At 43.1% G+C, this 27,336-nt stretch overlaps 1 protein-coding gene across 2 annotated transcripts in view; it reads right to left on the bottom strand.

The window, feature by feature from the left end:
• The window catches only part of LOC112262560 (serine/threonine-protein kinase TAO3-like), a 137,322-nt gene that overhangs the window by 41,877 nt on the left and 68,109 nt on the right, over positions 1 to 27,336 (bottom strand). For both annotated transcript variants that reach the window (XM_042331338.1, XM_042331339.1), the window contains exons 3-9: positions 14,687 to 14,923; positions 8,988 to 9,059; positions 8,163 to 8,264; positions 7,517 to 7,562; positions 2,872 to 2,968; positions 1,999 to 2,112; positions 585 to 676 (exon numbers count right to left, since the gene is read on the bottom strand). In XM_042331338.1, the coding sequence (XP_042187272.1) occupies positions 585 to 676; positions 1,999 to 2,112; positions 2,872 to 2,968; positions 7,517 to 7,562; positions 8,163 to 8,264; positions 8,988 to 9,059; positions 14,687 to 14,818 (655 nt within the window). In that variant the 5' untranslated portion in view covers positions 14,819 to 14,923. The remainder of the gene's footprint in view (positions 1 to 584; positions 677 to 1,998; positions 2,113 to 2,871; positions 2,969 to 7,516; positions 7,563 to 8,162; positions 8,265 to 8,987; positions 9,060 to 14,686; positions 14,924 to 27,336) is intronic.

Raw genomic sequence — 27,336 nt, 5'->3', positions numbered from 1 at the left:
TGTCAGGAACTGTGAAAAACTGAGTTTAAATGCATTTGGCTAAGGTGTACGTAAACTTCTAACTTCAACTGTATGTCTATTTGTTTGACATTCTGAAGCAGGCCAAAACAGTAGGTTATCCTAACAAGTAATGATGCCTCCTGATATGTCCAAAATCATTTCTACACTGGAAGCTGAGAGGGTTAGTTGCAGGCTTTCTGCTCTACAGGGAGTCAAAGAGGAGAAACCTCCTACCAATGCTCTGACTAGGAGCATCTGCTTAACGACTAAAATGTAAATAATAAAGTAGCGCAGTCCTATGCAGGTGATTCCCAGTAAAACAGAAGTACGCTAACTCACCCAGTTCTACGCAGGTGATTCCCAGTAAAACAGAAGTACGCTAACTCACCCAGTTCTTCGCAGGTGATTCCCAGTAAAACAGAAGTACGCTAACTCACCCAGGACTATGCAGGTGATTCCCAGTAAAACAGAAGTACGCTAACTCACCCAGTTCTACGCAGGTGATTCCCAGTAAAACAGAAGTACGCTAACTCACCCAGTTCTACGCAGGTGATTCCCAGTAAAACAGAAGTACGCTAACTCACCCAGTTCTATGCAGGTGATTCCCAGGGACCAGATGTCTATCTTCCCTTCGTACTGACCCTCATCCATGGCTAGGATCACTTCTGGGGCCATCCTGGAACACACAGACGGACGTGCACAGGTGTTAGTGGTGGTGGTACTGACCAGTCAGGTGTTAGTGGTGGTGGTGGTACTGACCAGTCAGGTGTTAGCGGTGGTACTGACCAGTCAGGTGTTAGCGGTGATACTGACCAGTCAGGTGTTAGTGGTGGCGGTGGTACTGACCAGTCAGGTGTTAGTGGTGGTGGTGGTACTGACCAGTCAGGTGTTAGTGGTAGTACTGACCAGTCAGGTGTTAGTGGTACTGACCAGTCAGGTGTTAGTGGTGGTGGTGGTACTGATCTGACCAGTCAGGTGTTAGTGGTGGTGGTGGTACTGATCTGACCAGTCAGGTGTTAGTGGTGGTGGTGGTACTGACCAGTCAGGTGTTGGTGGTGGTGGTGGTACTGACCAGTCAGGTGTTGGTGGTGGTGGTACTGACCAGTAAGGTGTTAGTGTTGTGGTGGTGGTACTGACCAGTAAGGTGTTAGTGTTGTGGTGGTGGTACTGACCAGTCAGGTGTTAGTGTTGTGGTGGTGGTACTGACCAGTAAGGTGTTAGTGTTGTGGTGGTGGTACTGACCAGTCAGGTGTTAGTGTTGTGGTGGTGGTACTGACCAGTAAGGTGTTAGTGTTGTGGTGGTGGTACTGACCAGTCAGGTGTTAGTTTTGTGTTAGGTACTGACCAGTCAGGTGTTAGTGTTGTGGCGGTGGTACTGACCAGTAAGGTGTTAATGTTGTGGTGGTGGTACTGACCAGTAAGGTGTTAGTGTTGTGTTAGGTACTGACCAGTAAGGTGTTAGTGTTGTGGTGGTGGTACTAACCAGTAAGGTGTTAATGTTGTGGTGGTGGTACTGACCAGTAAGGTGTTAATGTTGTGGTGGTGGTACTGACCAGTAAGGTGTTAATGTTGTGGTGGTGGTACTGACCAGTAAGGTGTTAGTGTTGTGTTAGGTACTGACCAGTAAGGTGTTAGTGTTGTGGTGGTGGTACTAACCAGTAAGGTGTTAATGTTGTGGTGGTGGTACTGACCAGTAAGGTTTTAGTGTTGTGTTAGGTACTGACCAGTAAGGTGTTAGTGTTGTGGTGGTGGTACTGACCAGTAAGGTGTTAGTGTTGTGTTAGGTACTGACCAGTAAGGTGTTAGTGTTGTGGTGGTGGTACTGACCAGTAAGGTGTTAGTGTTGTGTTAGGTACTGACCAGTCAGGTGTTAGTGTTGTGGTGGTGGTACTGACCAGTAAGGTGTTAGTGTTGTGGTGGTGGTACTGACCAGTAAGGTGTTAGTGTTGTGTTAGGTACTGACCAGTCAGGTGTTAGTGTTGTGGTGGTGGTACTGACCAGTAAGGTGTTCCTACGAAGGAGTTGGCAGGAGAAGCTATAGAGGCAGAGCCGAAGTCTGCCAGTTTGACCAGGCCAGGCTCTGTTAGCAGGATGTTTCCAGCTTTTACATCTCTAGAGAGCGCGAGAAAGAGAGAAGGGACAACATGGTCAGGGTGGTGGGATATTGTTAGGACACATTATGTAGCCTTTATAAAGGATTTATGAATGCACAAATAAAGACTGACACCGTAAAGTGTTACAATATGTTTGTAGTATACTTCTCTTTCTTTGTTATTTATTTATCTATGATATATATCCAAAAAGCACATGACAGGAGCTCAACTCCAGGAAGAATGTGGTTGAAACGTTGTGAATAACAACTCCAGATTATTAATAAAGACATTTCCTTGAGCACAGAAAACAGTGAGAGAACACTGGTAAAGTCTACTTTTGAGGCATAAAACCTTACAATTAATTTCTGAAATTCTGTAGGGAATTATTTTTATTTAAGACATTTTGTCCTCAACTTTTGAACATTTTAATCAGTGTAGTAAAACAATGCTTGCCAGAGAATTTAGGGCTTGGGAATTACTACTGTAATAGTGGATGCCTATCCTATTTGTGTATAATAAAAGAGTAACACGTGTCTTTATGGGAGTGTAGTAAAATGATACGGGCTTCAGCATGTAATACCATTTTCCGTTAGTGACGTTCAAGAGGGCTTGTTGGAATGCACATGGAACTGAGATAAGGATTGCCAGATATAACCGCTCTGATACAGTTCTCTGATAACGTCATTATTACCTAGCTGTGAAAACAGACACCACTAATCGTCTCGGCATCAGTTCAAATTTTGTTGTCGAGGAACATTTTAAATGTGGAAACACTCACCTGTGAATCATATTACGGGAATGTAGGTAAGCCAGTCCCTGCAAGGCACCATGGGTTATGGCAGCAATTTCAACCTCTTGGAGCGGTTTCTTATGAACTAGAGAGGATAGAAAAATAAACCAGAAGGGGAAAACCGTCAGAGCTATCTAGAGACACAGGGTACAGTAATCTGCCCTTCCTGATTTACACACAGCCACAAACAACCCCAACAGCATCTGCCTATTGGGTAAAGGGTTGGGATATTAGGGTTATAAAACACATTCAGGGCTCTGGTAAAACTACAGCCTGGTCCCAGATCTGTTTGTGCCGTCTTGCTAACGCAATGACTATAGAGAGGTGTTAAGACAGAGCAAACAGATCTGGAACCAGGCTAGTAGAGCGAAGCCTTGCCAAGGAGTCAAATGGCAAAGTGGAACTACAGTGGAGAACTTTCAACAGCACTTCACACACATACCACCATGGTTGTTTAAAATGATATCCATGACAGCCAGGATGGGACACAAACACAAGTGCAATATATATATATATATATATATATATATATATATATATATATATATATATATATATATATATATATATATATATATATATATAGAGAGAGAGAGAGAGATAGATATATATATTTTTAAACTCAGCAAAAAAAGAAACGTCCTCTCACTGTCAACTGTGTTTATTTTCAGCAAACTTAACATGTGTAAATATTTGTATGAACATAACAAGATTCAACAGACAAACTGAACAAGTTCCACAGACATGTGACAAACAGAAATGGAATAATGTGTCCCTGAACAAAGAGGGGGTCAAATCAAAAGTATTTTTGGTGTGGCCACCAGCTGCATTAAGTACTGCAGTGCATATCCTCCTCATGGACTGCACCAGATTTGCCAGTTCTTGCTGTGAGATGTTACCCCACTCTTCCACCAAGGCACCTGCAAGTTCCCGGACATTTCTTGAGGGAATGGCCCTAGCCCTCACCCTCCGATCCAACAGGTCCCAGATGTGCTCAATGGGATTGAGATCCGGGCTCTTTGCTGGCCATGGCAGAACACTGACATTCCTGTCTTGCAGGAAATCCCACACAGAACGAGCAGTATGGCTGGTGGCATTGTCATGCTGGAGGGTCATGTCAGGATGTGCCGGCAGGAAGGGTACCACACGAGGGAGGAGGATGTCTTCCCTGTAACGCACAGCGTTGAGATTGCCTGCAATGACAACAAGCTCAGTCCGATGATGCGGTGACACACCGCCCCCAGACCATGACCGACCCTCCACCTGCAAATCGATCCCCCTCCAGAGTACAGGCCTTGGTGTAACGCTCATTCATTGTAAGATACACATGAATCCGACCATCACCCTGGTGAGACAAACCCACGACTCGACAGTGAAGAGCACTGACGTTGTTGTTGGTGATGTCTGGTGAGGACCTGCCTTACAACAGGCCTACAAGCCCTCAGTCCAGCCTCTCTCAGCCTATTGCAGAGAGTCTGAGCACTGATGGAGGGATTGTGCGTTCCTGATGTAACTCGGGCAGTTGTTGTTGCCATCCTGTGCCTGTCCCGCAGGTGTGATGTTTGGATGTACCGATCCTGTTCAGGTGTTGTTACATGTGGTCTGCCACTGCCAGGACAATCAGCTGTCCGTCCTGTCTTCCTGTAGTGCTGTCTTAGGCGTCTCACAGTACGGACATGGCAATTTATTGCCCTGGCCACATCTGCAGTCCTCATGCCTCCTTGCAGCATGCCTAAGGCATGTTCACGCAGATGAGTAGGGACCCTGGGCATCTTTCTTGTGGTGTTTTTCAGAGTCAGTAGAAAAGGCCTTTTTAGTGTCCTAAGTTTTCATAACTGTGACCTTAATTGACTACCGTCTGTAAGCTGTTGGTGTCTTAACGACCGTTCCACAGGTGCATGTTCATTAATTGTTTATGGTTCATTGAACAAGTATGGGAAACAGTGTTTAACCTTTTTTGATAGGGGGCAGCATTTTCACTTTTGGATGAATAGCGTGCCCAGAGTAAACTGCCTCCTACTCTGTCCCAGGTGCTAATATATGCAATACTATTATTATTATTGGATAGAAACCCCTCTGAATTTTCTAAAACTGTTTGAATGATGTCTGTGAGTATAACAGAACTCATATGGCAGGCAAAAACCTGAGAAGTGGGATATCTGAGGTTTGTAGTTTTTCAACTCAGCCCCTATTGAAGATACAGTGGGATATTGGTTATGTTGCACTTCCTACGGCTTCCACTAGATGTCAACCGTCTTTAGAAACTGGTTTGAGGATTATACTATAAAGCAGGGGCTCATGAGAGCTGTTTGAGTCAGTGGTCTGGCAGAGTGTCTCAGGCTCCCGACAGAGTTAACTCTCGTTCCAGTGCTTTCTTCAGACATAGGAATTCTCCGGTTGGAACATTATTGATGTTTTATGTTAAAAACATCCTAAAGATTGATTCCATACATCATTTGACTTGTTTCTACGACCTGTAATGAAACTTTTCGAGTTTTTGTCTGGACGAAGTGCTCACGCCTCATGAAGATGGATTACTGGGCTGAAAATGCTAACAATAAGTGGCTATTGTGACATAAATGATGGACTTTATGGAACAAATCAGTCATTTATTGTCAAACTGGGATTCCTGGGAGTGCCTTCTGATGAAGATCATCAAAGATAAGTGAATATTTATTGTGTTATTTCTAACTTCTGTTGACTCCAAATTGGCGGATATTTCTCTGGCTGGATTGGGCTCTGAGCGCCGTTGTCAGATTATGCTTTTTCCGTAAAGTTTTTTAAAAATCTGACACAGCGGTTGCATTAAGGAGAAGTCGATCTTTAATTCTATGAATAACACTTGTATCTTTTATCAATGTTTATTATGAGTATTTCTGCAAAATCACCGGCTGTTTTGGAATCAAAACATTATTACACGTAACGAGCCAATGTAAACTGAGATTTTTGAATATAAATATGCACATTATCGAACAAAACATAAATGTATTGTGTAACATGATGTCCTATGAGTGTCATCTGATGAAGATCATCAAAGGTGCGTTCCTGATGTAACTCGGGCAGTTGATGTTGCCATCCTGTGCCTGTCCCGCAGGTGTGATGTTTGGATGTACCGATCCTGTGCAGGTGTTGTTACATGTGGTCTGCCACTGCCAGGACAATCAGCTGTCGTCCTGTCTTCCTGTAGTGCTGTCTTAATTAATTTGATCTATATTTCTGCTTTTTGTGACCGGAAAATTGGCTGTGTGTTTTTTGACTTGGCGGTGATCTAACATAATCATATGCTGTGCTTTCGCTGTAAAGCATTTTTGAAATCTTACACGATGGGTAGATTAACAAGAAGTTCATCTTTCATTTGCTGTATTGGACTTGTTAATGTGTGAAAGTTACATATTTCGGAAAAATATTTTTGAATTTCGTGCGCTGCCTTTTCAGCGGAATGTTGTCGAGGGGTTCCGCTAGCGGAACGCCTGCCCTAGAAAGGTTAAACTTCTTGTAACTAGGGGGAAGCATTTTCATTTTTGGAAAAATAACGTTCCCAGAGTAAATGGGCTATTTTGTCAGGACAAGATGCTAGAATATGCATATAATTGACAGCTTAGGATAGAAAACACTCTAAAGTTTCCAAAACTGTAAAAATATTGTGTGTGACTATAACAGAACTGATGTTGCAGGTGAAATCCTGAGAAAAATCCAATCCGGAAGTGCCTCATGTTTTGAAAGCTCTGCGTTCCAATGCGTCTCTATTGAGCAGAGAATGGGCGATCAACCAGATTCCTTTTTCTACGTATTCCCCAAGGTGTCTACAGCATTTTGACGTAGTTTCACGCATTTATGTTGAAGAATGAGCGCAAGCGACTATATTGCTCAAGTGGTCACCTGATGGCTCTCAGAGTGATTCTTGCGTAAAATACAGAGGTAGCCATTTTTCCTCTCGGTCCTACTGAAAAGCCAACTGTCCCAGTTGATATATTATCAAATAGATACTTGAAAAACACCTTGAGGATTGATTATAAACAACGTTTGCCATGTTTCTGTCGATATTATGGAGCTAATTTGGAATCTCGTGACCGCAATTTCCGGTCGATTTCTCAGCCAAACGTGAAGAACAAACGGAGCTATTTCGCCTACAAAAATAATATTTTTGGAAAAAAGGAACATTTGCTATCTAACTGGGAGTCTCGTGAGTGAAAACATCCGAAGCTCATCAAAGGTAAACGATATAATTTGATTGCTTTTCTGATTTTCGTGACCAAGGTGCCTACTGCTAGCTGGACATAATGCTATGCTAGGCTATCGATAAACTTATACAAATGCTTGTCTTGCTTTGGCTGTAAAACATATTTTCAAAATTTGAGATGAGAGGGTGATTAACAAAAGGCTAAGCTGTGTTTCAATATATTTCACTTGTGATTTCATGAATAGGAATATTTTCTAGTAATATTTATGTCCGTTGCGTTATGCTAATTAGTGTCAGATGATGACAACGATCCCGGACACGGGATGGGTAGTTACAACAGGTTAATAGATTCATTGAGCACATGCTCCGAAAGCATCCAGCTATTTTCGTTGTGTTTGGATTTTGTAGCCAAAAATGTTCTTTGGATGAGCTGTGTGTGCGTGCACTACTCACCCTCTAGTAAATCTGATGCGGAGCCTAGGCAGTACTCCATCACCAGCTGGAAGAGACAGAGAGAAAGGTCAGAGGTCAGAAGTTTATAACATAAAATTGAAAGAGTGAAGAGAGACAATGTGTGAAAGAATGGTGGAGAGAAAGAGAGAGAGCATGCCCACAAAATGAGGTGGAAACTGAGCTGCACTTCCTAACCTCCTCCCCAATGTATGACCATATTAAAGACACATATTTCACTCAGATAACACAGACCCAGATAGAATTTGAAAGCAAATCAAATGTTGATTAACTCCCATATCTGCTGCGTGAAATACCACAGTGTGCCATCACAGCAACAAGATTTGTGACCTATTGCCACAAGAAAAGGCCAATCGGTGAAGAACAAACACCATTGTAAATACAACCCATATTTATGTTTATTTATTTTCCCTTTGTACTTTAACCATTTGCACATCATTACAACACTGTATAGAGACATAATATGACATTTGAAATGTCTCTATTTTAAGAGTGCAATATTTACTGTTCAATTTTGTTGTTTATTATCTATTTCACTTGCTTTGGCAATGTAAACATATGTTTCCCATGCTAATAAAGCCTTTAGAACTGAATTGAAATTGATGCAGCTCTGCCACAGTCCACTGACCCAGGCAGTGTTATCTTTCAAGTAGCAGCCTTTATACTCAATGGTGTTTGGGTGGTGCAGCTGCTCCAAAAACTTGACCTCCTTGATGATGTCCTGCCATTTCTGAGGAGAAAAGGAAGGAGAGGGAGAGAGAGAGTTTATGGATAGGTCAGTTACAATTACACAAGAGAGGAGTTTGAACCTAACCTTTGACCCCAATCCTAACATAAATGTCAACACAAGGCCTTGTGGATCACAGGGAATGTTGAACCTCTGTTACAATGCCTGATATGTGACCGTTCGAAAGGCCAGGTTGTGAGTTCAAAGATAGTGAGTTGTGACCATCCTAATGTCCATAGGGAAGGAGTGTGTTGTGTCCATAGGGAAGGAGTGTTGTCCATGGAAAGTTGAACCTCTGTTTCAAGGACTGAGGTGTGACTGAAAGCAGACAGTTGGAATGAGTTCCAAGTAAGTTAGTGCCGTTTCAAAGCCTGAGGCATGACCATTCTAGTTTGAGTTTAAAGTGAGACGTGACCATCTGTGGTCAGAGTGACTTCTGAGCGAGTGAGAGCTGGCCAGGGAATGTTTAACCTTAGGTGTGACTGTTATAGTGGACACACTGAGTGACTCGGTTTGGCCAGTATAGCAGTCAGTGAGTGACTTCAGAGTGAGTTGGCTGGTTGGTTTGGCCAGGATAGCAGCCAATGAGTGACTTCAGAGTGAGTTGGCTGGTTGGTTTGGCCAGGATAGCAGTCAATGAGTGACTTCAGAGTGAGTTGGCTGGTTGGTTTAGCCAGTATAGCAGTCAGTGAGTGACTTTAATGTGTATTGGAGTTGTACTCTCACCTCGGTGGTCTGTTTGCCATTGTAGGACATCTTCTTGATGGCCACCACCTCTTTGGAGTAGGAGTTTCTGGCCTATAGGAGAGAGACAAGGGAGGGTGTGAGTGAGAACGAGACAGAGAGAGAGAGAGATGGGGGGTGTGAGTGAGAACGCGACAGAGAGAGATGGGGGTGTGAGTGAGAACAGAAACAGAGAGAGAGAGAGAGAGATGGGGGGTGTGAGTGAGAACGAGACAGAGAGACAAGGGAGGGTGTGAGTGAGAACGAGACAGAGAGATAGAGATGGGGGGTGTGAGTGAGAACACAGACAGAGAGAGATGAGAACGAGACAGAGAGGGAGTGGGGGTGAGTGAGAAGACGAGAGAGAGAGAGAGAGAGAGAGAGACGGGGGGGTGTGAGTGAGAACGAGACAGAGAGAGACGGGGGGTGTGAGTGAGAACGAGACAGAGAGAGAGAGATGGGAGGGTGTGAGTGAGAATGAGAGCACGAGACAGAGACACACACACAGAGAGAGAGCGAGAGAGAGCGGAATGGGAGGATGGATGTGAGAACAGGCATCTCTATATAAATACACCACAGTGGTATGAATACCGGATATGTGCTCATCTTTTATAGAGCCGTCATCAGTACTAAAACCCACTAGGAACGACCATCATTTGTTAACCAGATTGTGCTGCAGTTCACATTTAGTAAATTACTAGTAGTAAGTGAATAGTCCTTGCCAGAGTCAATTCATTTGCAAACCCAAATGGAGCACTTGACATTCAATTCAATAAGTATCTGAAACATAGACAGCTGTCTAGCATCCAGTTGGAGTCTAAAAGCTGGTACAAATGGGTCAAATTATAGTGATACACCTTTATACAGTTAGAAGCCAGTTTATTAGGTACACCACCCCCATTAAAAAAAATGGTTTGCGCCTAAAGACAGTCACATGACCGTGGCTTGCTACATAAAGCAAGTAGACAGGCAATCAGTAACTGTTTGACTGAAAGTTAAAATGGGAAAAATGAGTGAACTAAGTGACTTTGTGCGTGGTATGATGGTTGGTGCCAGACACACCAGCGCCAGTAGCCTCCAGTGCTTTTCCACAGTGTCTAGGATCTACTGAGAATGGAGCGACAAAACAAAAAACATCCAGTCAGCGGCAGTCCTGTGGGACAAAACAGCTGCTTGATGGACGTTGAAGGAGAATGGGAAGAATCGTGGAAGCTAACAGCCACAAACAGGTCAATCACAGCACAGTACAACAGTGGTGTGCAAAACGGCATCTCGGAAACACATTACTCGTTGGTCCTTGTCACGGATGGGCTTATGCACAGGACAACCACACCGGGTTTCATTCATATCAGCTAAAAACAAGAAGCAGCTCCAGTGGGCACATGATCACCAACACTGGACAATTGAAAAGTGGAAAAACATTGCCTGGTGCTTGTTGCTTCATGCTGATGGCAGAGTCAGGATTTGGCCTAAGCAGCATGAGTCCATGGCCCCATCCTGCCTGGTGTCAACAATACATGCTGGTCTTGATGGTGTAATGGTGTGGGGAGTGTTTTCCTGGCACAAGTTAGGTCCCTGGATACCATTTGAGAAATGTTTCCACGCCCCAAAGAATTCAGGCTGTTCTGGAGGAAAAAGGGGGTCCGATCAGGTACTAGATGGGTGTACCTAACAAACTGACTGATGACTCTGGGTCAAATGAGAACAAACTGGAAACAATAATCAACTGTCTCTCTTCATTGACATCTCCACTTAAGGAGTTACTGAACAAATACGAAAGTACAGATTTTAACATCACAGGAAACTCCCTCGAGTTGAGATATGAGCATAGAGGAAACAGGCTGTTTTTCAGCTAGAAGCTAGGTACAGTACTTAACCTGCTGGTGGCCCATCTACACACAGTAAGAACGTCATTACAGTCTCTGCCCCTCGGCATGGCTGAATGTTAGAGAACATTTTAGAGGCCCCCCCCCTCTTGGCGGTGTAGAGAAATATTTGAATTTAAGCCAAATTCCTGCAATTCTACACATTTCTCCATGGAGCTGAGTTTTAAAGATAATTTCCTATGCATTTTGCCATGGCTTATGTGGTTATTTTTCTCAAACATTAGATTAAATGACACTACCGTTCAAAAGTTTGGGGTCACTTACAAATGTCCTTGTTTTGAAAGAAAAGCACATTTTTTTTGTCCATTAAAATAACATAAAATTGATCAGAATTACAGTGTAGACATTATTAATGTTGTAAATTACTATTGTAGCTGGAAACGGCAGATTTTTTATGGAATATCTACTATTTAATAAAGCTGCCAGTTGAGGACTTGTCTGTTTGTCAAACTAGACACAAATGTACTTGTCCTCTTGCTCAGTTGTGCACCGGGGCCTCCCACTCCTCTTTCTATTCTGGTTAGAGACAGTTTGCTCTGTTCTGTGAAGGGAGTAGTACACAGCGTTGTATGAGATCTTCCGTTTCTTGGCAATTTCTCACATGGAATAGCCTTCATTTCTCAGAACAAGAATAGACTGAAGAGTTTCAGAAGAAAGTCCTTTGTTTCTGGCCATTTTGAGCCTGTAATCGAACCAACAAATTCTGATGCTCCAGATGCTCCAGATACTCAACTAGTCTAAAGAAGACCAGTTTTATTGCTTCTTTAATCAGACAACAGTTTTCAGCTGTGCTAACATAAATGCAAAAGGGTTTTCTAATGATCAATTAGCCTTTTAAAATTATAAACTTGGATTAGCTAACACAACGTGCCATTGTAACACAGGAGAGATGGTTGCTGATAATGGGCCTCTGTACGCCTATATAGAAATTTCATAAAAAATCTGCCGTTTCCAGCTACAATAGTCATTTATAACATTAACAATGTCTACACTGTATAGCCGGGTAGCCTAGTGGTTAGAGCGTTGGACTAGTAACCGGAAGGTTGCAAGTTCAAATCCCTGAGCTGAGAAGGTACAAATCTGTTGTTCTACCCCTGAACAAGCAGTTAACACACTGTTCCTAGGCCGTCATTGAAAATAAGATTTTGTTCTTTACTGACTTGCCTAGTTAAATAAAGGTCAAATAAAAAATTAATGGCCAACTAAAAACTTGTTTTTATTTCAAAAACAAGGACATTTCTCTAAGTGACCCCAAACTTTTGAACAGTAGTGTATATACTGCTATATTCATTGTTTTTGGACTTTGCAATTCTCCTTGACTGTCTAGCTCTTATTTTGGTGATTGTTATTTCTGATAGATTTTCTACATACAGTGCCTTTGGAAAGTATATAGACCCCTTGACTTTTTCCACATTGTTACATTACAGCTTTATTCTTAACTGGATTCTTTTTTTAAAATACTCAGCAATCTACACAGAAAACCCCATGATATTTAAACTCCCCAAATACAGGTGTGCCAAGCTTTAGCATCATATCCAAGAAGACTCAATGCTGTAATCCAGACAAGAATTGCTGCCAAATGTGCTTCAACAAAGTACTAAGTGAATGGTCTGAAAACTTACGTAAATGTGATATTTCCGTTTTTAATTTTTAATAAATTAGCAAAAACAGTTATTGCTTTGTCTTTATGGGGTATTGTGTGTAGATTGATGAGGATTTTAAAAAATCCATTTTAGAATAAGACTAATGTAACAAAAACGTGGAACAGGTCAAGGGGTCTGAATATTTTCCATATGCACTGTATGTTATATCTGTTTTAAGACATTGAAGTTTACACTGAAAGCATTTTATTTTTTTATACTGTTTGGATTGAAGCGACCTGAAAAAAACATTTGTTGGCCAGCCCAATAATTTCAATGGCAGAAAAATCCCTGTAAAACTAGCTAAAACTCTCAATAAACTATTATTGTGGATCACAGACAGCTGGGTAGAGAAGTGTGTCAATGACCACAATAAAGAAGAAAACAAGGATTTCATCATAGCCAGCCATATCAGCTAGACAGACTGACCACCTCATCCTCACGCAGTGGGGTTTGGTGACATGGTACTTTTGCCATAAAAATGTAATTACTAGAACAGGATAAAAAAAATATTTAGACTACGGCAATTTGACTGGAACACTTAAAAGGGTTAATCTGGGATTGGCACATGCATTTCTGGACTTTAAAATTAACGATACATAGCCATTGACCTCTGTTGTTTTTCGAATCTCAGATTGCCGCTTTAAAATAACAGTACATTGTTGTAATTCTATTTCTGTAGCCTTGTCTGGTCGATGACTGGACTCAGAAGAGCAGTAATGCCTGCCAACCCAGGTCCAGTAAAATATCCTGCACTACTATCAAAAGAACAGTGTCAAGGGGGACAATAAAAAGGCACCAGGACTTTATAGTAAGCCATATCAGCCAGACTGCTAGGCTGACATTGAGTCCTGTAGCCTTGTGTGAAAATGACTGGATTCTATGTAGTAGTAATGCCCTACTATCTATCCACCCATCCATCGCCAGATGTCCTCGCCACATAACCCACAAAACAGCTATCTTAGAAGGAAAGGCTTCCGAGTATGCCTTTTCTCCACCAGCCTTGAATCTGGAGAGGCTGAGGGAGGGGAGGGGAAGAGAGGAGAGGGATGCGAAGGAGAGAGTAGGAGAGGGATGGGGAGGAGAGGGATGGGGAGGTGAATGGAGGAGGAGTTGGAGGAGGAGAGGTGAATGGAGGGTTGAGAAGAGAAAAGGGAGGAGAGGGGTAGAGGGAAGGGAGGAGAGGGGTAGAGGGAAGGGAGGAGAAAGAAGGGAGGAGAGGGGCAGAAGGTAGGGAGGAGAGAGAAGGGAGGAGAGCGGCAGAAGGTAGGGAGGAGAGAGAAGGGAGGAGGGGATTAGAGGGGTAGAGGGAAGGGAGGAGAGAGAAGGGAGGAAAGGGGTAGAGAGAAGGGAGGAGAGGGGTAGAGGGAAGGAAGGAGAGGGAATGTAGGAGAGGGGTAGAGGGAAGGAGGAGAGGGGTAGAGGGAAGGGGGAGAGAAAAGGGAGGAGAGGGGTAGAGGGAAGGGGGGAGAGAAGGGAGGAGAGGGGGAGAGAGAAGGGAGGAGAGGGGGAGAGAGAAGGGAGGAGAGGGGTAGGGGGAAGGGGGAGAGAGAAGGGAGGAGAGGGGTAGAGGGAAGGGGGAGAGAGAAGGGAGGAGAGGGGTAGAGGGAAGGGGGTAGAAGGGAGGAGAGGGAAGGGGGTAGAGAGAAGGGAGGAGAGGGGTAGAGGGAAGGGAGGAGGGAGAAGGGAGGAGAGAAGGGAGGAGAGGGATAGAGGGAAGGGGGTAGAGAGAAGGGAGGAGAGGGGTAGAGGGAAGGGATGAGGAGGAGAAGGATGGAGGGATTGGTGCTGGCAGACTCGTCCTCTCTCTCCCAGCGTTGCTTTAGAATCAAAGGCTTTGTGTCATTAGTGACAACCAGATAAAGAAACGCAGCATAGAAACTTAACGGAAATGGCAGCAGAGAGTTAATATCAGACAACCTTGAGAAAGTGTGTGATCTTGTCCCTGGACTCTGACATAGCCACAGACTAACATCAACCACAAAATGAATAGAGTATACTCTAGCCATGCCAGCTAGTTCTGTGTAATAGTAGAGCCAATGCTACTCTTTCAAGAGTATAACCCCTACTATTACTTTATCACTACTAGCCTCCTAACTGGAGCGGCACTAGAGCTAAGTTGATGTGCACGTCTCCCACCCAGAACCTGTATACGTCAGGATCTCAGTTCACGTACAAAGTAGACAGCCCCGAAGCTGCCATGGCCGATCTCGTGGAGGTCACAGAAGACTTCCTCTGGGTCATCTTTGAAGAAGAGGTCGGCCTGTTCCGGGTCCTTTGGCACACCCTTCCGCGTGGACGAGGGCATGGTGGGTGGGCGGGTGGGTACTAGACAGTACCGTGGTTACCGCGGTGTTCCACCTCACTGCAGCTCCTCCTCCTCATCCACGCGCCCCGCATTCACCATAGCAACCTGGATGGAACACAAACGCACACGTTTGAGAGGGAGTAAGGCCAACACACAACAAAGAGCCGACATGTAGTGTCAGTTTGGTGTATTCATATGATCGCTTCACAACATGACTTGTCAACTAAATGGACAATAGAGCGTTTCGAGATGACATTTACCAACCAGGACCTACAGGATAAACATACAGAAACATAAACACAGTTCAAAACACCTGATTTGGTACCAACCACTGTCTACAACCGTATCCTACTCATCACCATTTAACGTATGTGCGTTGGTCACGTGGACAGTTGGCAGGGTAGAGGAAAGGGAAGGAGACGGTCATGCTCACTATCTCGTCCTGCTGTTCAACCATGCAGAAAATCACTCTCACACACACACACACACACACACACGGACACACACAGAGGACAGCTGCAGCCGCTCGCTGTGAGTCATTGGTGCATCACTTCCACACACAAACACACAGAGAGAGAATAGAGAGGGCCACGTGATCACACACACGTAGGCTTGGGCGATATACTGTTTATACCGTATACAGGGGTATTTCCAAATACTGACCATATGATTTCCAATACCGTAAAAAATATTAAATATAGATATATTGTATTTTTTGTATTTTTTTAGTGATGGGAATAACTTATGCGGAGGCTGTCTGAGTCCATGCTACGCTACTGCTTATAAACTAGAACTATAAGAAATCTAAGATGTATCAAATGATATCCAGTTCAGAGCTCTAGCTATGCATTAAATGGTTTGGTAACTTTCTAGCGACAATGCCTTGCAAAAGTATTCACCCACCTCTGCGTTTTCCCGATTTTGTTGCATTACAATCTGTAATTTAATTGTATTATATTTGGATTTCATGTAATGGACATACACAAAATCAAGTTTTCAGTTTTTTAGTCTTATTTCTTTGTCTTATTTTTTGCATCTTCAAAGTGGTAGACATGTTGTTTAAAACAAATTATACAACCCCCCCCCAAAAATCAATTTTAATTCCGGGCAACAAAATAGGAAAAATGCCAAAGGGGGTATTTACTGTCGCAAGCCACTGTATGTGGCTAGATCTCAAGATCAAGCTTTTTGGTTACAGCCGAGACATTCAATCCCCTTCTGGATCAAGATTCCCGTTGCCTAAATTGTTTAGTGCGTAGAAAAAAGTGCACACTGAAAAAAATATATAAACGCAACATATAAGGTGTTCCCATGTTCCATGAGCTGAAATAAAATACCAGAATTTTTCACAAAAAGCTTACTTCTCTCAAATGTTGTGCACAAATTTGTTTACATCCCTGTAAGCGAGCGTTTCTGCTTGCCAATATAATCCATCCACCTGACAGGTGTGGCACATCAAGAAGCTGATTAATCAGAATGTATCATTCCACAGGTGCATCTTGTGCGGGGGACAATAAAGGCCACTAAAATGTGTAGTTTTGTCACAACATGATGACACAGATGTCTCAAGTTGAGGGAGCGTGCAATTGGCATGATTGCAGGAATGTCCACCAGAGTTGTTGCCAGAGAATTTAAACTACCATAAGGCGCTTCTAACATTGTTTTAGAGAATTTGGCAGTATGTCCAACCGGCCTCACAACCACAGACAATGTGTAAGGCGTTGTGTGGGCGAGCGGTTTGCTTATGTCAGCATTGTGAACAGAGTGCCCCATGGTGGCAGTGGGGTTGTGGTATGGCCAGTTATAAGCTACAGACAACGAACACAATTGCATTTTATCAATGGCAATTTGAATGCACAGAGATACTGTGACGAGATCCTGAGGCCCATTGTCATGCCATTCATCCGCCGGCCTCACCTCATGTTTCAGCATGATAATTCACGACCCAATGCCACAAGGATCTGTACACAATTCCTAGAAGCTGAAAATGTCCCAGTTCTTCCATGGCCTGCTTACTCACCAGATGTCACCCATTGAGCATGTTTGGGATGTGTACGACAGCGTGTTCCAGTTCCCACCAATATCCAGCAACTTTGCACAGCCATTGAAGAGGAGTGGGAAAACATTCCACCTCACAATCAACAGCCTAAACAACTTTATGCATGAGACAAAAGGTGGTCACACCAGATACTGAATGGTTCACGCCCCTACTTTTTTTTTTAAAGGTACACTACATGACCAAATGTATGTAGACACCTGCTCATCGAACATCCGATTACAAAATTATGAGCCTCATTATGGAGTTGGTCCCCCCTTTGCTGCTATAACAGCCTCCACTTTACTGTGAAGGCTTTCCACTAGATGTTGGAACATTGCTGAGGGGACTTGCTTCCATTCAGCCAAAAGAGCATTAGTGAGGTCGGGCACTGATGTTGGGCGATTAGGCCTGGATCGCAGTCAGAATTCCAATTCATCCCGAAGGTGTTCGATGGGGTTGAGGTCAGGGCTCTGTGCAGGCCTGTCAAGTTCTTCCACACCGATCGACAAAACATTCCTGTATGGACCTCGCTTTTTTGTACAAGGGCATTGTCATACTGAAACAGGAAATGGCCTTCCCCAAACTGTTGCCACAAAGTTGGAAGCCCAGAATCGTCTAGAATGTATGCTGTAGCATTAAGAGGCCTAGCCCGAACTATGAAAAATAGCCCCTGATCATTATTCCTCCTCCATCAAATCTGACAGTTGGCAGTATGCATTGGGGCAGGTAGCATTCTCATGGTTTCTGTCAAATCCAGGTGAAGTGTGATTCATTACTCCAGAGTCCAATGGCGGCATTTCCAAACCCATTTCATGAATCTCCAGACAAACAGTTGTTGTGCTGACGTTGCTTCCAGAGGCAGTTTGGAACTCGGTAGTGAGTTGAAAGACAGACCGTTTCTGCGCCCATCAGTACTCGGTGGTCCCGTTCTGTGATCTTGTGTAGCCTACAACCTCGCGGCTGAGCTGTTGTTGCTCCTAGACGTTTCCACTTCACAATAAAATGACTTACAATTTACCGGGGCAGTGCTAGCAGGGCAGGAATTTGATATACTGACTTGCTGGAAAGGTGACATCCTATGACATTGCCACGTTGAAAGTCACTGAGCTCTTCAGTAAGCCCATTCTACTGCCAATGTTTGTCTATTAAGTTTGCATGTTTGTGTGTTCGATTTTATACACCTGTCAGCAATGTGTGTGGCTGAAATAGCCTAATCCACTCATTTGAAGGGGTGTACACATACTTGTGTATATATAGTGTATCTGTAATCAACAGATGCATATCTGTATTCCCAGTCATGTGAAATCCATAGATTAGGGCCTAATTAATTCATTTATAATTGCCTGATTTCCTTATATGAACTCTGTCAAATCCTTGAAATTGTTGCGTTTATATTTTTTGTTCAGTATACATAGCGCCCCTTGTGTGCACTTCCGGTAATACCATATACCTCGGTATGGTACAGAAACACTATGAACATCTCCATATCGCTCAACCCTACACACACAGCGAGTGTAGCCGGGCAGAGACAGTCACAGACAATGATCATCATCATAATTCTCATGAGCTTCATCTTAGAGGTATTCATTGTTTTCAGATACAATGTGTCATATCAAACAATCTACTGTTCAAAAAGGCATGGCCATATTTGTTCCTTTTTCACATGAAAGGCATGGAATGACACGGATTATGTAGAACCTTCGGAACAATGGTGTGTTCCGTGTGGTACATGCAGACTTGGCTTCCTGCCTGACTTCTTATCTAGCTCTACAATGACATAGACAGTTCATTATGTTCTCATGCTAACTAACTGTAGTGTGGTTGAGGTATTTCTCCTGAGCCGCAGCAGACCCTCTCTGTCCTGGTTACCACGCCTCAGACGTCACTGACTATTTGGTAGGAAACAGTGTGAATAACCTATAAATAATGGATGACAAGCCTGGTTACAGGGGTTCTAATGTGCAAGCTACAATACTGTACATTGTGTTGTACTCTTCAAATCAAATCAAATCAAATTTTATTTGTCACATACACATGGTTAGCAGATGTTAATGCGAGTGTAGCGAAATGCTTGTGCTTCTAGTTCCGACAATGCAGTAATAACCAACAAGTAATCTAACTAACAATTCCAAAACGACTGTCTTATACACAGTGTAAGGGGATAAAGAATATGTACATAAGGATATATGAATGAGTGATGGTACAGAGCAGCATAGGCAAGATACAGTAGATGGTATCGAGTACAGTATATACATATGAGATGAGTATGTAAACAAAGTGGCATAGTTAAAGTGGCTAGTGATACATGTATTACATAAGGATACAGTCGATGATATAGAGTACAGTATATACGTATGCATATGAGATGAATAATGTAGGGTATGTAAACATTATATAAGGTAGCATTGTTTAAAGTGGCTAGTGATATATTTACATCATTTCCCATCAATTCCCATTATTAAAGTGGCTGGAGTTGAGTCAGTGTCAGTGTCAGTGTGTTGGCAGCAGCCACTCAATGTTAGTGGTGGATGTTTAACAGTCTGATGGCCTTGAGATAGAAGCTGTTTTTCAGTCTCTCGGTCCCAGCTTTGATGCACCAGTACTGACCTCGCCTTGTGGATGATAGCGGGGTGAACAGGTAGTGGCTCGGGTGGTTGATGTCCTTGATGATCTTTATGGCCTTCCTGTAACATCGGGTGGTGTAGGTGTCCTGGAGGGCAGGTAGTTTGCCCCCGGTGATGCGTTGTGCAGACCTCACTACCCTCTGGAGAGCCTTACGGTTGAGGGCGGAGCAGTTGCCGTACCAGGCGGTGATACAGCCCGCCAGGATGCTCTCGATTGTGCATCTGTAGAGGTTTGTGAGTGCTTTTGGTGACAAGCCGAATTTCTTCAGCCTCCTGAGGTTGAAGAGGCGCTGCTGCGCCTTCTTCACGATACTGTCTGTGTGAGTGGACCAATTCAGTTTGTCTGTGATGTGTATGCCGAGGAACTTAAAACTTGCTACCCTCTCCACTACTGTTCCATCAATGTGGATAGGGGGGTGTTCCCTCTGCTGTTTCCTGAAGTCCACAATCATCACCATAGTTTTGTTGACGTTGAGTGTGAGGTTATTTTCCTGACACCACACTCCGAGGGCCCTCACCTCCTCCCTGTAGGCCGTCTCGTCGTTGTTGGTAATCAAGCCTACCACTGTTGTGTCGTCCGCAAACTTGATGATTGAGTTGGAGGCGTGCGTGGCCACGCAGTCGTGGGTGAACAGGGAGTACAGGAGAGGGCTCAGAACGCACCCTTGTGGGGCCCCAGTGTTGAGGATCAGCGGGGAGGAGATGTTGTTGCCTACCCTCACCACCTGGGGCGGCCCGTCAGGAAGTCCAGTACCCAGTTGCACAGGGCGGGGTCGAGACCCAGGGTCTCGAGCTTGATGACGAGCTTGGAGGGTACTATGGTGTTGAATGCCGAGCTGTAGTCGATGAACAGCATTCTCACATAGGTATTCCTCTTGTCCAGATGGGTTAGGGCAGTGTGGTTGAGATTGCATCGTCTGTGGACCTATTTGGGCGGTAAGCAAATTGGAGTGGGTCTAGGGTGTCAGGTCAGGTAGGGTGGAGGTGATATGGTCCTTGACTAGTCTCTCAAAGCACTTCATAATGACAGATGTGAGTGCTACGGGGCGGTAGTCGTTTAGCTCAGTTACCTTATACACATCATTGTGTTTAACTAAAGTTCAGTTCTCACATACATTATCATTGCTACGTAATACCCGTGATAAACATGGGTTGAAACATAAAAAAACAAACATGAATTGGTTCCACCATTGATGTTAGTAATGGGTGAACTACTGCCAATTTATCACAGTTCAGGATCAAGATTCATCACAGTTCAGGGTCAAGATTTCTCCATGTGTTCTGGATGCCATGTCTCTGGCTGGACTGGAGAAAATTATAGACACAGAACAATAAATACACCCGTAAGCTATAGATAAACTACAAGCCTTCATTGACCCATCCGACGTATGCCAACAGGGAAAACACAGTGTGTGTGTGTGTGTAAGCCATGTTTTGTTTCCATTTACCCCAAATCCATATAAAGCATTTCAAGTGTGTGTGTGTGTGTGTGTGTCTCCCTCTTCATTGCATCATCCCAGTCTGTCTCCACTCCCCCCCCCCACTCAATCTGAATACACAGTTTACACCAGATAAAAGAACAGAGAGAGAGAGGGTTGGGGGGGAGAAGAGAATAGAGGTTGAGTGAGAGAGATGAGAAAGAGAACAGAGAAATTAAGAGAATAAAGAGATGAACAGAGAGAGAGAGAGCGAGAGATGGGTCAGGGATAGATAGAAGGATAGAGAGTCAGAGATAGATAGAAGGATAGAGGGTCAGGGATAGATAGAAGGATAGAGAGTCAGAGATAGATAGAAGGATAGAGGGTCAGAGATAGATAGAAGGATAGAGAGTCAGAGATAGATAGAAGGATAGAGGGTCAGAGATAGATAGAAGGATAGAGAGTCAGAGATAGATAGAAGGATAGAGGGTCAGGGATAGATAGAAGGATAGAGAGTCAGAGATAGATAGAAGGATAGAGGGTCAGAGATAGATAGAAGGATAGAGGGTCAGAGATAGATAGAAGGATAGAGGGTCAGAGATAGATAGAAGGATAGAGGGTCAGAGATAGATAGAAGGATAGAGGGTCAGAGATAGATAGAAGGATGAAGGGTCGGAGATCGAGATTTGCTTCCAAACACCCAGCGCGCCCTAGACCTTCTGTCTGAGGACCAACTAGGTTCACCTAGCCACATATGGGGCGGCAGGGTAGCCTAGTGGTTAGAGCATTGGACTAGTAACAGAAAGGTTGCAAGTTCAAATCCCCGAGCTGACAAGGTACAAAATCTGTCGTTCTGCCCCTGAACAGGCAGTTAACCCACTGTTCCTAGGCCGTCATTGATAATAAGAATTTGTTCTTAACTGACTTGCGTAGTAAAATAAAGGATTTTTTTTTTTTTAAATACACACAGGCACAAATGACCTGAGAGCACAGCAGGAAAGGGTGGCCACAGCACTGAAGGGAGATATTGAAAAAGCTTCTTCTACTTCCCCCAACGCATAAGTGGTTATCTCCACCCTGCTACCACGAAAAGACTTTATTTAACTAGGCAAGTCAGTTAAGAACACATTCTTATTTTTAATGACGGCCTAAGAATGGTGGGTTAATTGCCTCATTCAGGGGCAGAACGACAGATTTTCACCTTGTCAGCTCGGGGGATCCAATCTTGCAACCTTACAGTTAACTTGTTCAACGCAATAACCACCTGCCTCTCTCTCTGCACTCCACAAGGAGACTGCCTGTTACGCGAATGCAGTAAGCAAAGGTAAGTTGCTAGCTAGCATTAAAGTTATAAAAAACAATCAATCATAAACACTAGTTAACTACACATGGTTGATGATATTACTAGATATTATCTAGCGTGTCCTGCGTTGCATATAATCTGACTGCGCATACAAGCATACAAATATCTAAGTATCTGACTGAGCGGTGTTGCTGGTTCGAGCTATACTGTTACACTGGCAATACTAAAATGCCTATAAGAACATCCAATAGTCAAAGGTTAATGAAATACAAATGGTATAGAGGGAAATAGTCCTATAATTCCTATAATAACTACAACCTAAAACTTCTTACCTGGGAATATTGAAGACTGATGTTGAAAGGAACCACAAGCTTTCATATGTTCTCATGGTCTGAGCAAGGAACTGAAACGTTAGCTTTCTTACATGGCACATATTGCACTTTTACTTTCTTCTCCAACGCTTTGTTTTTGCATTATTTAAACCAAATTGAACATGTTTCATTATTTACTTGAGGCTAAATTGATTTTATTGATGTATTATATTAAGTTAAAATAATAAACAAATAAAAGAAATCGGGCGATTAATCGGTATCGGCTTTTTGGACCTCCAATAATCGGTATCGGCTTTTTGGTCCTCCAATAATCGGTATCGGTATTTTAAAAAATCATAATCGGTCGGCCTCTAATCCAGACCACAGCACTCCCAGCCACATCCACACGTCCAGCCCAACCAATCAACACCCCCCCCACGTCAACCATGCCCACACCCCATTTAGGCCCCCTCAGATCAGACCTATGCCCAGACCTCAATCCTTTCCAGGCCCAGGGACATGTACTAGTCTGTGGCGACCTAAATGCCAGAACCGGGCAAGAACCTGACACCCTCAGCACACAGGGGGACAAACACCTGCCTGGAGATGACAGCATTCCCTCCCCCATATGATCCCTAGGCACAACTATGACAACATAACCAACAAAAACGGGTCACAACTCCTGCAGCTCTGTCGCACGCTGGGTATGTACATTGTCAAGGTACACATATAGCTCATCTCTTGGCAGCAGTACTGTAGACTACTTTTGTGACTAGGGGGCAGTATTTTCATTATTGGAAAAATAACGTACCCAAAGTAAACGGGATATTTTGTTAGGACAAGATGCTAGAATAAGCATATAATTGACAGCTTAGGATAGAAAACACTCTAAAGTTTCCAAAACGGTAAAACTATTGTCTGTGAATATAACAGAACTGATATTGCAGGCAAAAGCCTGAGAAAAATCCAATCCGGAAGTGCCTCGTGTTTTGAAAGCTCTGCGTTCCAATGCGTCCCTATTGAGCAGTGCCTACAGGACTAAATAAAAACCATCCAACCCAAAAAGGCCTGTGGGGTTGATGGTATCCTTAATGAAATGATCAAATATACAGACAACAAATTCCAATTGGCTATACTAAAACTCTTTAACATCATCCTTAGCTCTGACATCTTCCCCAATATTTGGAATGACTGATGACTGATCACCCAAATCCACAAATGTGGAGACGAATTTGACCCCAATAATACCGTGGGATGTGTCAACAGCAACCTTGGAAAAATTCTCTGCAATATCATTAACAGCAGACTCGTACATTTCCTCAATGAAAACGATGTACTGAGCAAATGTCAAATTGGCTTTTTATCGTACAACAGACCATGTATTCACCCTGCACACCCTAATTGACAACCAAACAAACCAAAACAAAGTCTTCTCATGCTTTGTTGATTTCAAAAAACCTTCGACTCAATTTGGCATGAGGGTCTGCTATACAAATTGATGGAAAGTGGTTTTGGGGGTAAAACATACAACATCAAATCCATGTACACAAAAAACAAGTGTGCGGTTCAAATTGGCAAAAAACACACATTTCTTCCCCAGGGCCGTGGGGTAAGACAGGGATGCAGCTTAAGCCCCACCCTCTTCAACATATACATCAATGAATTGGCGCGGGCACTAGAAAAGTCTGCAGCACCCAGCCTCACCCTACTAGAATCTGAAGTCAAATGTCTACTGTTTGCTGATGATCTGGTGCTTCTGTCACCAACCAAGGAGGGCCTACAGCAGCACCGAGATATTCTGCACAGATTCTGCCAGACCTGGGCCCTGACAGTAAATCTCAGTAAGACCAAAATAATGGTGTTCCAAAAAAGGTCCAGTCACCAGGACCACAAATAGAAATACCATCTAGACACCATTGCCCTAGAGCACACAAAAAACTATACATACCTAAACATCAGCGCCACAGGTAACTTCCACAAAGCTGTGAACGATCTGAGAAACAAGGCAAGAAGGGCACTCAATGCCATCAAAAGGAACACAAAATTCAACATACCCATTAGGATCGGACTAAAAATACTTGAATCAGTCATAGAGCCCATTGCCCTTTATGGTTGTGAGGTCTAGGGTCCACTCACCAACCAAGACTTCACAAAATGGGACAAACACCAAATTGAGACTCTGCATGCAGAATTCTGCAAAAATATCCTCCGTGTTTAACGTAGAACACCAAATAATGCATGCAGAGCAGAATTAGGCCGATACCCACTAATTATCAAAATCCAGAAAAGAGCCGTTAAATTCTACAACCACCTAAAAGGAAGCGATTCCCAAACCTTCCATATCAAAGCCATCACCTACAGAGAGATGAATCTGGAGAAGAGTCCCCTAAGCAAGCTGGTCCTGGGGCTCTGTTCACAAACACACCCCACAGAGCCCCAGGACAACAGCACAATTAGACCCAAGCAAAACAAAAAGATAATTACTTGACACATTGGAAAAAATTAACAACAAAATGGAGCAAACTAGAACAGAGAGTACACAGTGGCAGAATACCTGACCACTGTGACTGACCCAAACTTAAGGAAAGCTCTGACTATGTACAGACTCAGTGAGCATAGCCTTGCTATTGAGAAAGGCCGCCGTAGGCAGACATGGCTCTCAAGAGAAGACAGGCTATGTGCACACTGCCCACAAAATGAGGTGGAAACTGAGCTGCACTTCCTAACCTCCTGCCCAATGTATGACCATATTAGAGACACATATTTCCCTCAGATTACACAGATCAACAAAGAATTCAAAAACAAACCCAATTTTGATAAACTCCCATATCTACTAGGTGAAATTCCACAGTGTGCCATCACAGCAGCAAGATTTGTGACCTGTTGCCACAAGAAAAGGGCAACCAGTGAAGAACAAACACCATTGTAAACACAACCCATATTTATGCTTATTTATTTTCCCTTGTGTACTTTAACCATTTGTACATTGTTACAACACTGTATATATACACATGTGACATTTGTAATGTCTTTATTGTTTTGAAACTTATCTATGTGTAATGTTTACTGTACATTTTTATTGTTTATTTCACTTTTGTATATTATCTACCTCACTTCCTTTGGCAATGTTAAAACATGTTTCCCATGCCAATAAAGCCCCTTGAATTGAATAGATAGAAGGATAGAGGGTCAGAGATAGATAGAAGGATAGAGGGTCAGAGATAGATAGATGGATAGAGGGTCAGAGATAGATAGATGGATAGAGGGTCAGAGATAGATAGATAGATAGATAGATAGATAGATAGATAGATAGATAGATAGATAGATAGATAGATAGATAGATAGATAGATAGATAGATAGATAGATAGATAGATAGATAGATAGATAGATAGATAGATAGATAGATAGATAGATAGATAGATAGATAGATAGATAGATAGATAGATAGATAGATAGATAGATAGATAGATAGATAGATAGATAGATAGATAGATAGATAGATAGATAGATAGATAGATAGATAGATAGATAGATAGATAGATAGATAGATAGATAGATAGATAGATAGATAGATAGATAGATAGATAGATAGATAGATAGATAGATAGATAGATAGATAGATAGATAGATAGATAGATAGATAGATAGATAGATAGATAGATAGATAGATAGATAGATAGATAGATAGATAGATAGATAGATAGATAGATAGATAGATAGATAGATAGATAGATAGATAGATAGATAGATAGATAGATAGATAGATAGATAGATAGATAGATAGGGGACAGATATATAGAAGGATAGAGGGTCAGAGATAGATAGAAGGATAGAGGGTCAGAGATAGATAGAAGGATAGCGGGTCAGAGATAGATATATAGAAGGATAGCAGGTCAGAGATAGATATATAGAAGGATAGCAGGTCAGAGATAGATATATAGAAGGATAGCAGGTCAGAGATAGATAGAAGGATAGGGGGTTGGGGATAGACAGAAGGATAGAGGGTCAGGGATAGATAGAAGGATAGCGGGTCAGAGATAGATAGAAGGATAGCGGGTCAGAGATAGATATATAGAAGGATAGCGGGTCAGAGATAGATAGAAGGATAGAGGGTCAGGGATAGATAGAAGGATAGAGGGTCAGGGATAGAAGGATAGCGGATAGAGGGTCAGGGATAGATAGAAGGATAGAGGGTCAGGGATAGAAGGATAGCGGGTCAGAGATAGATAGAAGGATATAGGGATGGGAATAGATAAGGATAGAGGGTTGGGATAGATAGAAAGAAGGTTGGAGATAGAAAGAAGGATAGAGGACAGGGTCGGAGATAAAAATGGAGCAAATGAAGAGGTCACATGGCCTCTCTAGGGCCCCTTTGCTTCCATCTCTCTTCCCTCTTTTCTTGCTCCCCCCCTCCTCCCCCCTTCAGGAATGTATGATATGATGCAACTAGACAACAACAGGTTGAAACTGTGCTGTTGGTCCTCACTACCCGCTTACACCATGTGTGTGTGTGCACGCGCATATTGAAATAATTGCAGATCTATCTATGAATGACACTGTGCTGAGGGATGTGATTAGGGACGCGGCTTAGACAGATTAGGGAGTTAGTGCGTGGGTGTGTGTGTGTAAATCGAAGCATGTGTGCTCACGTGTGTGTGCGCGAGTGACCATACATACATGCGTCCGTGCGAATGAGTTGAGCGAAGGCACACACACATGTCCTCACCTTTGCAATTGCACACAAACATACACTGCCGTTAAGAATATTGGTAAACAGACATGCTCTCACATATCCTCTTGCCCAAATACACACATTTCACCCA

This window comes from Oncorhynchus tshawytscha, linkage group LG12 (assembly GCF_018296145.1).
Source record: "Oncorhynchus tshawytscha isolate Ot180627B linkage group LG12, Otsh_v2.0, whole genome shotgun sequence".
Classification (NCBI taxonomy): Eukaryota; Metazoa; Chordata; class Actinopteri; order Salmoniformes; family Salmonidae; genus Oncorhynchus; species Oncorhynchus tshawytscha.
Note: the sequence above shows the minus strand (reverse complement) of the source record. Positions and strands in the feature narration are given on the sequence as shown.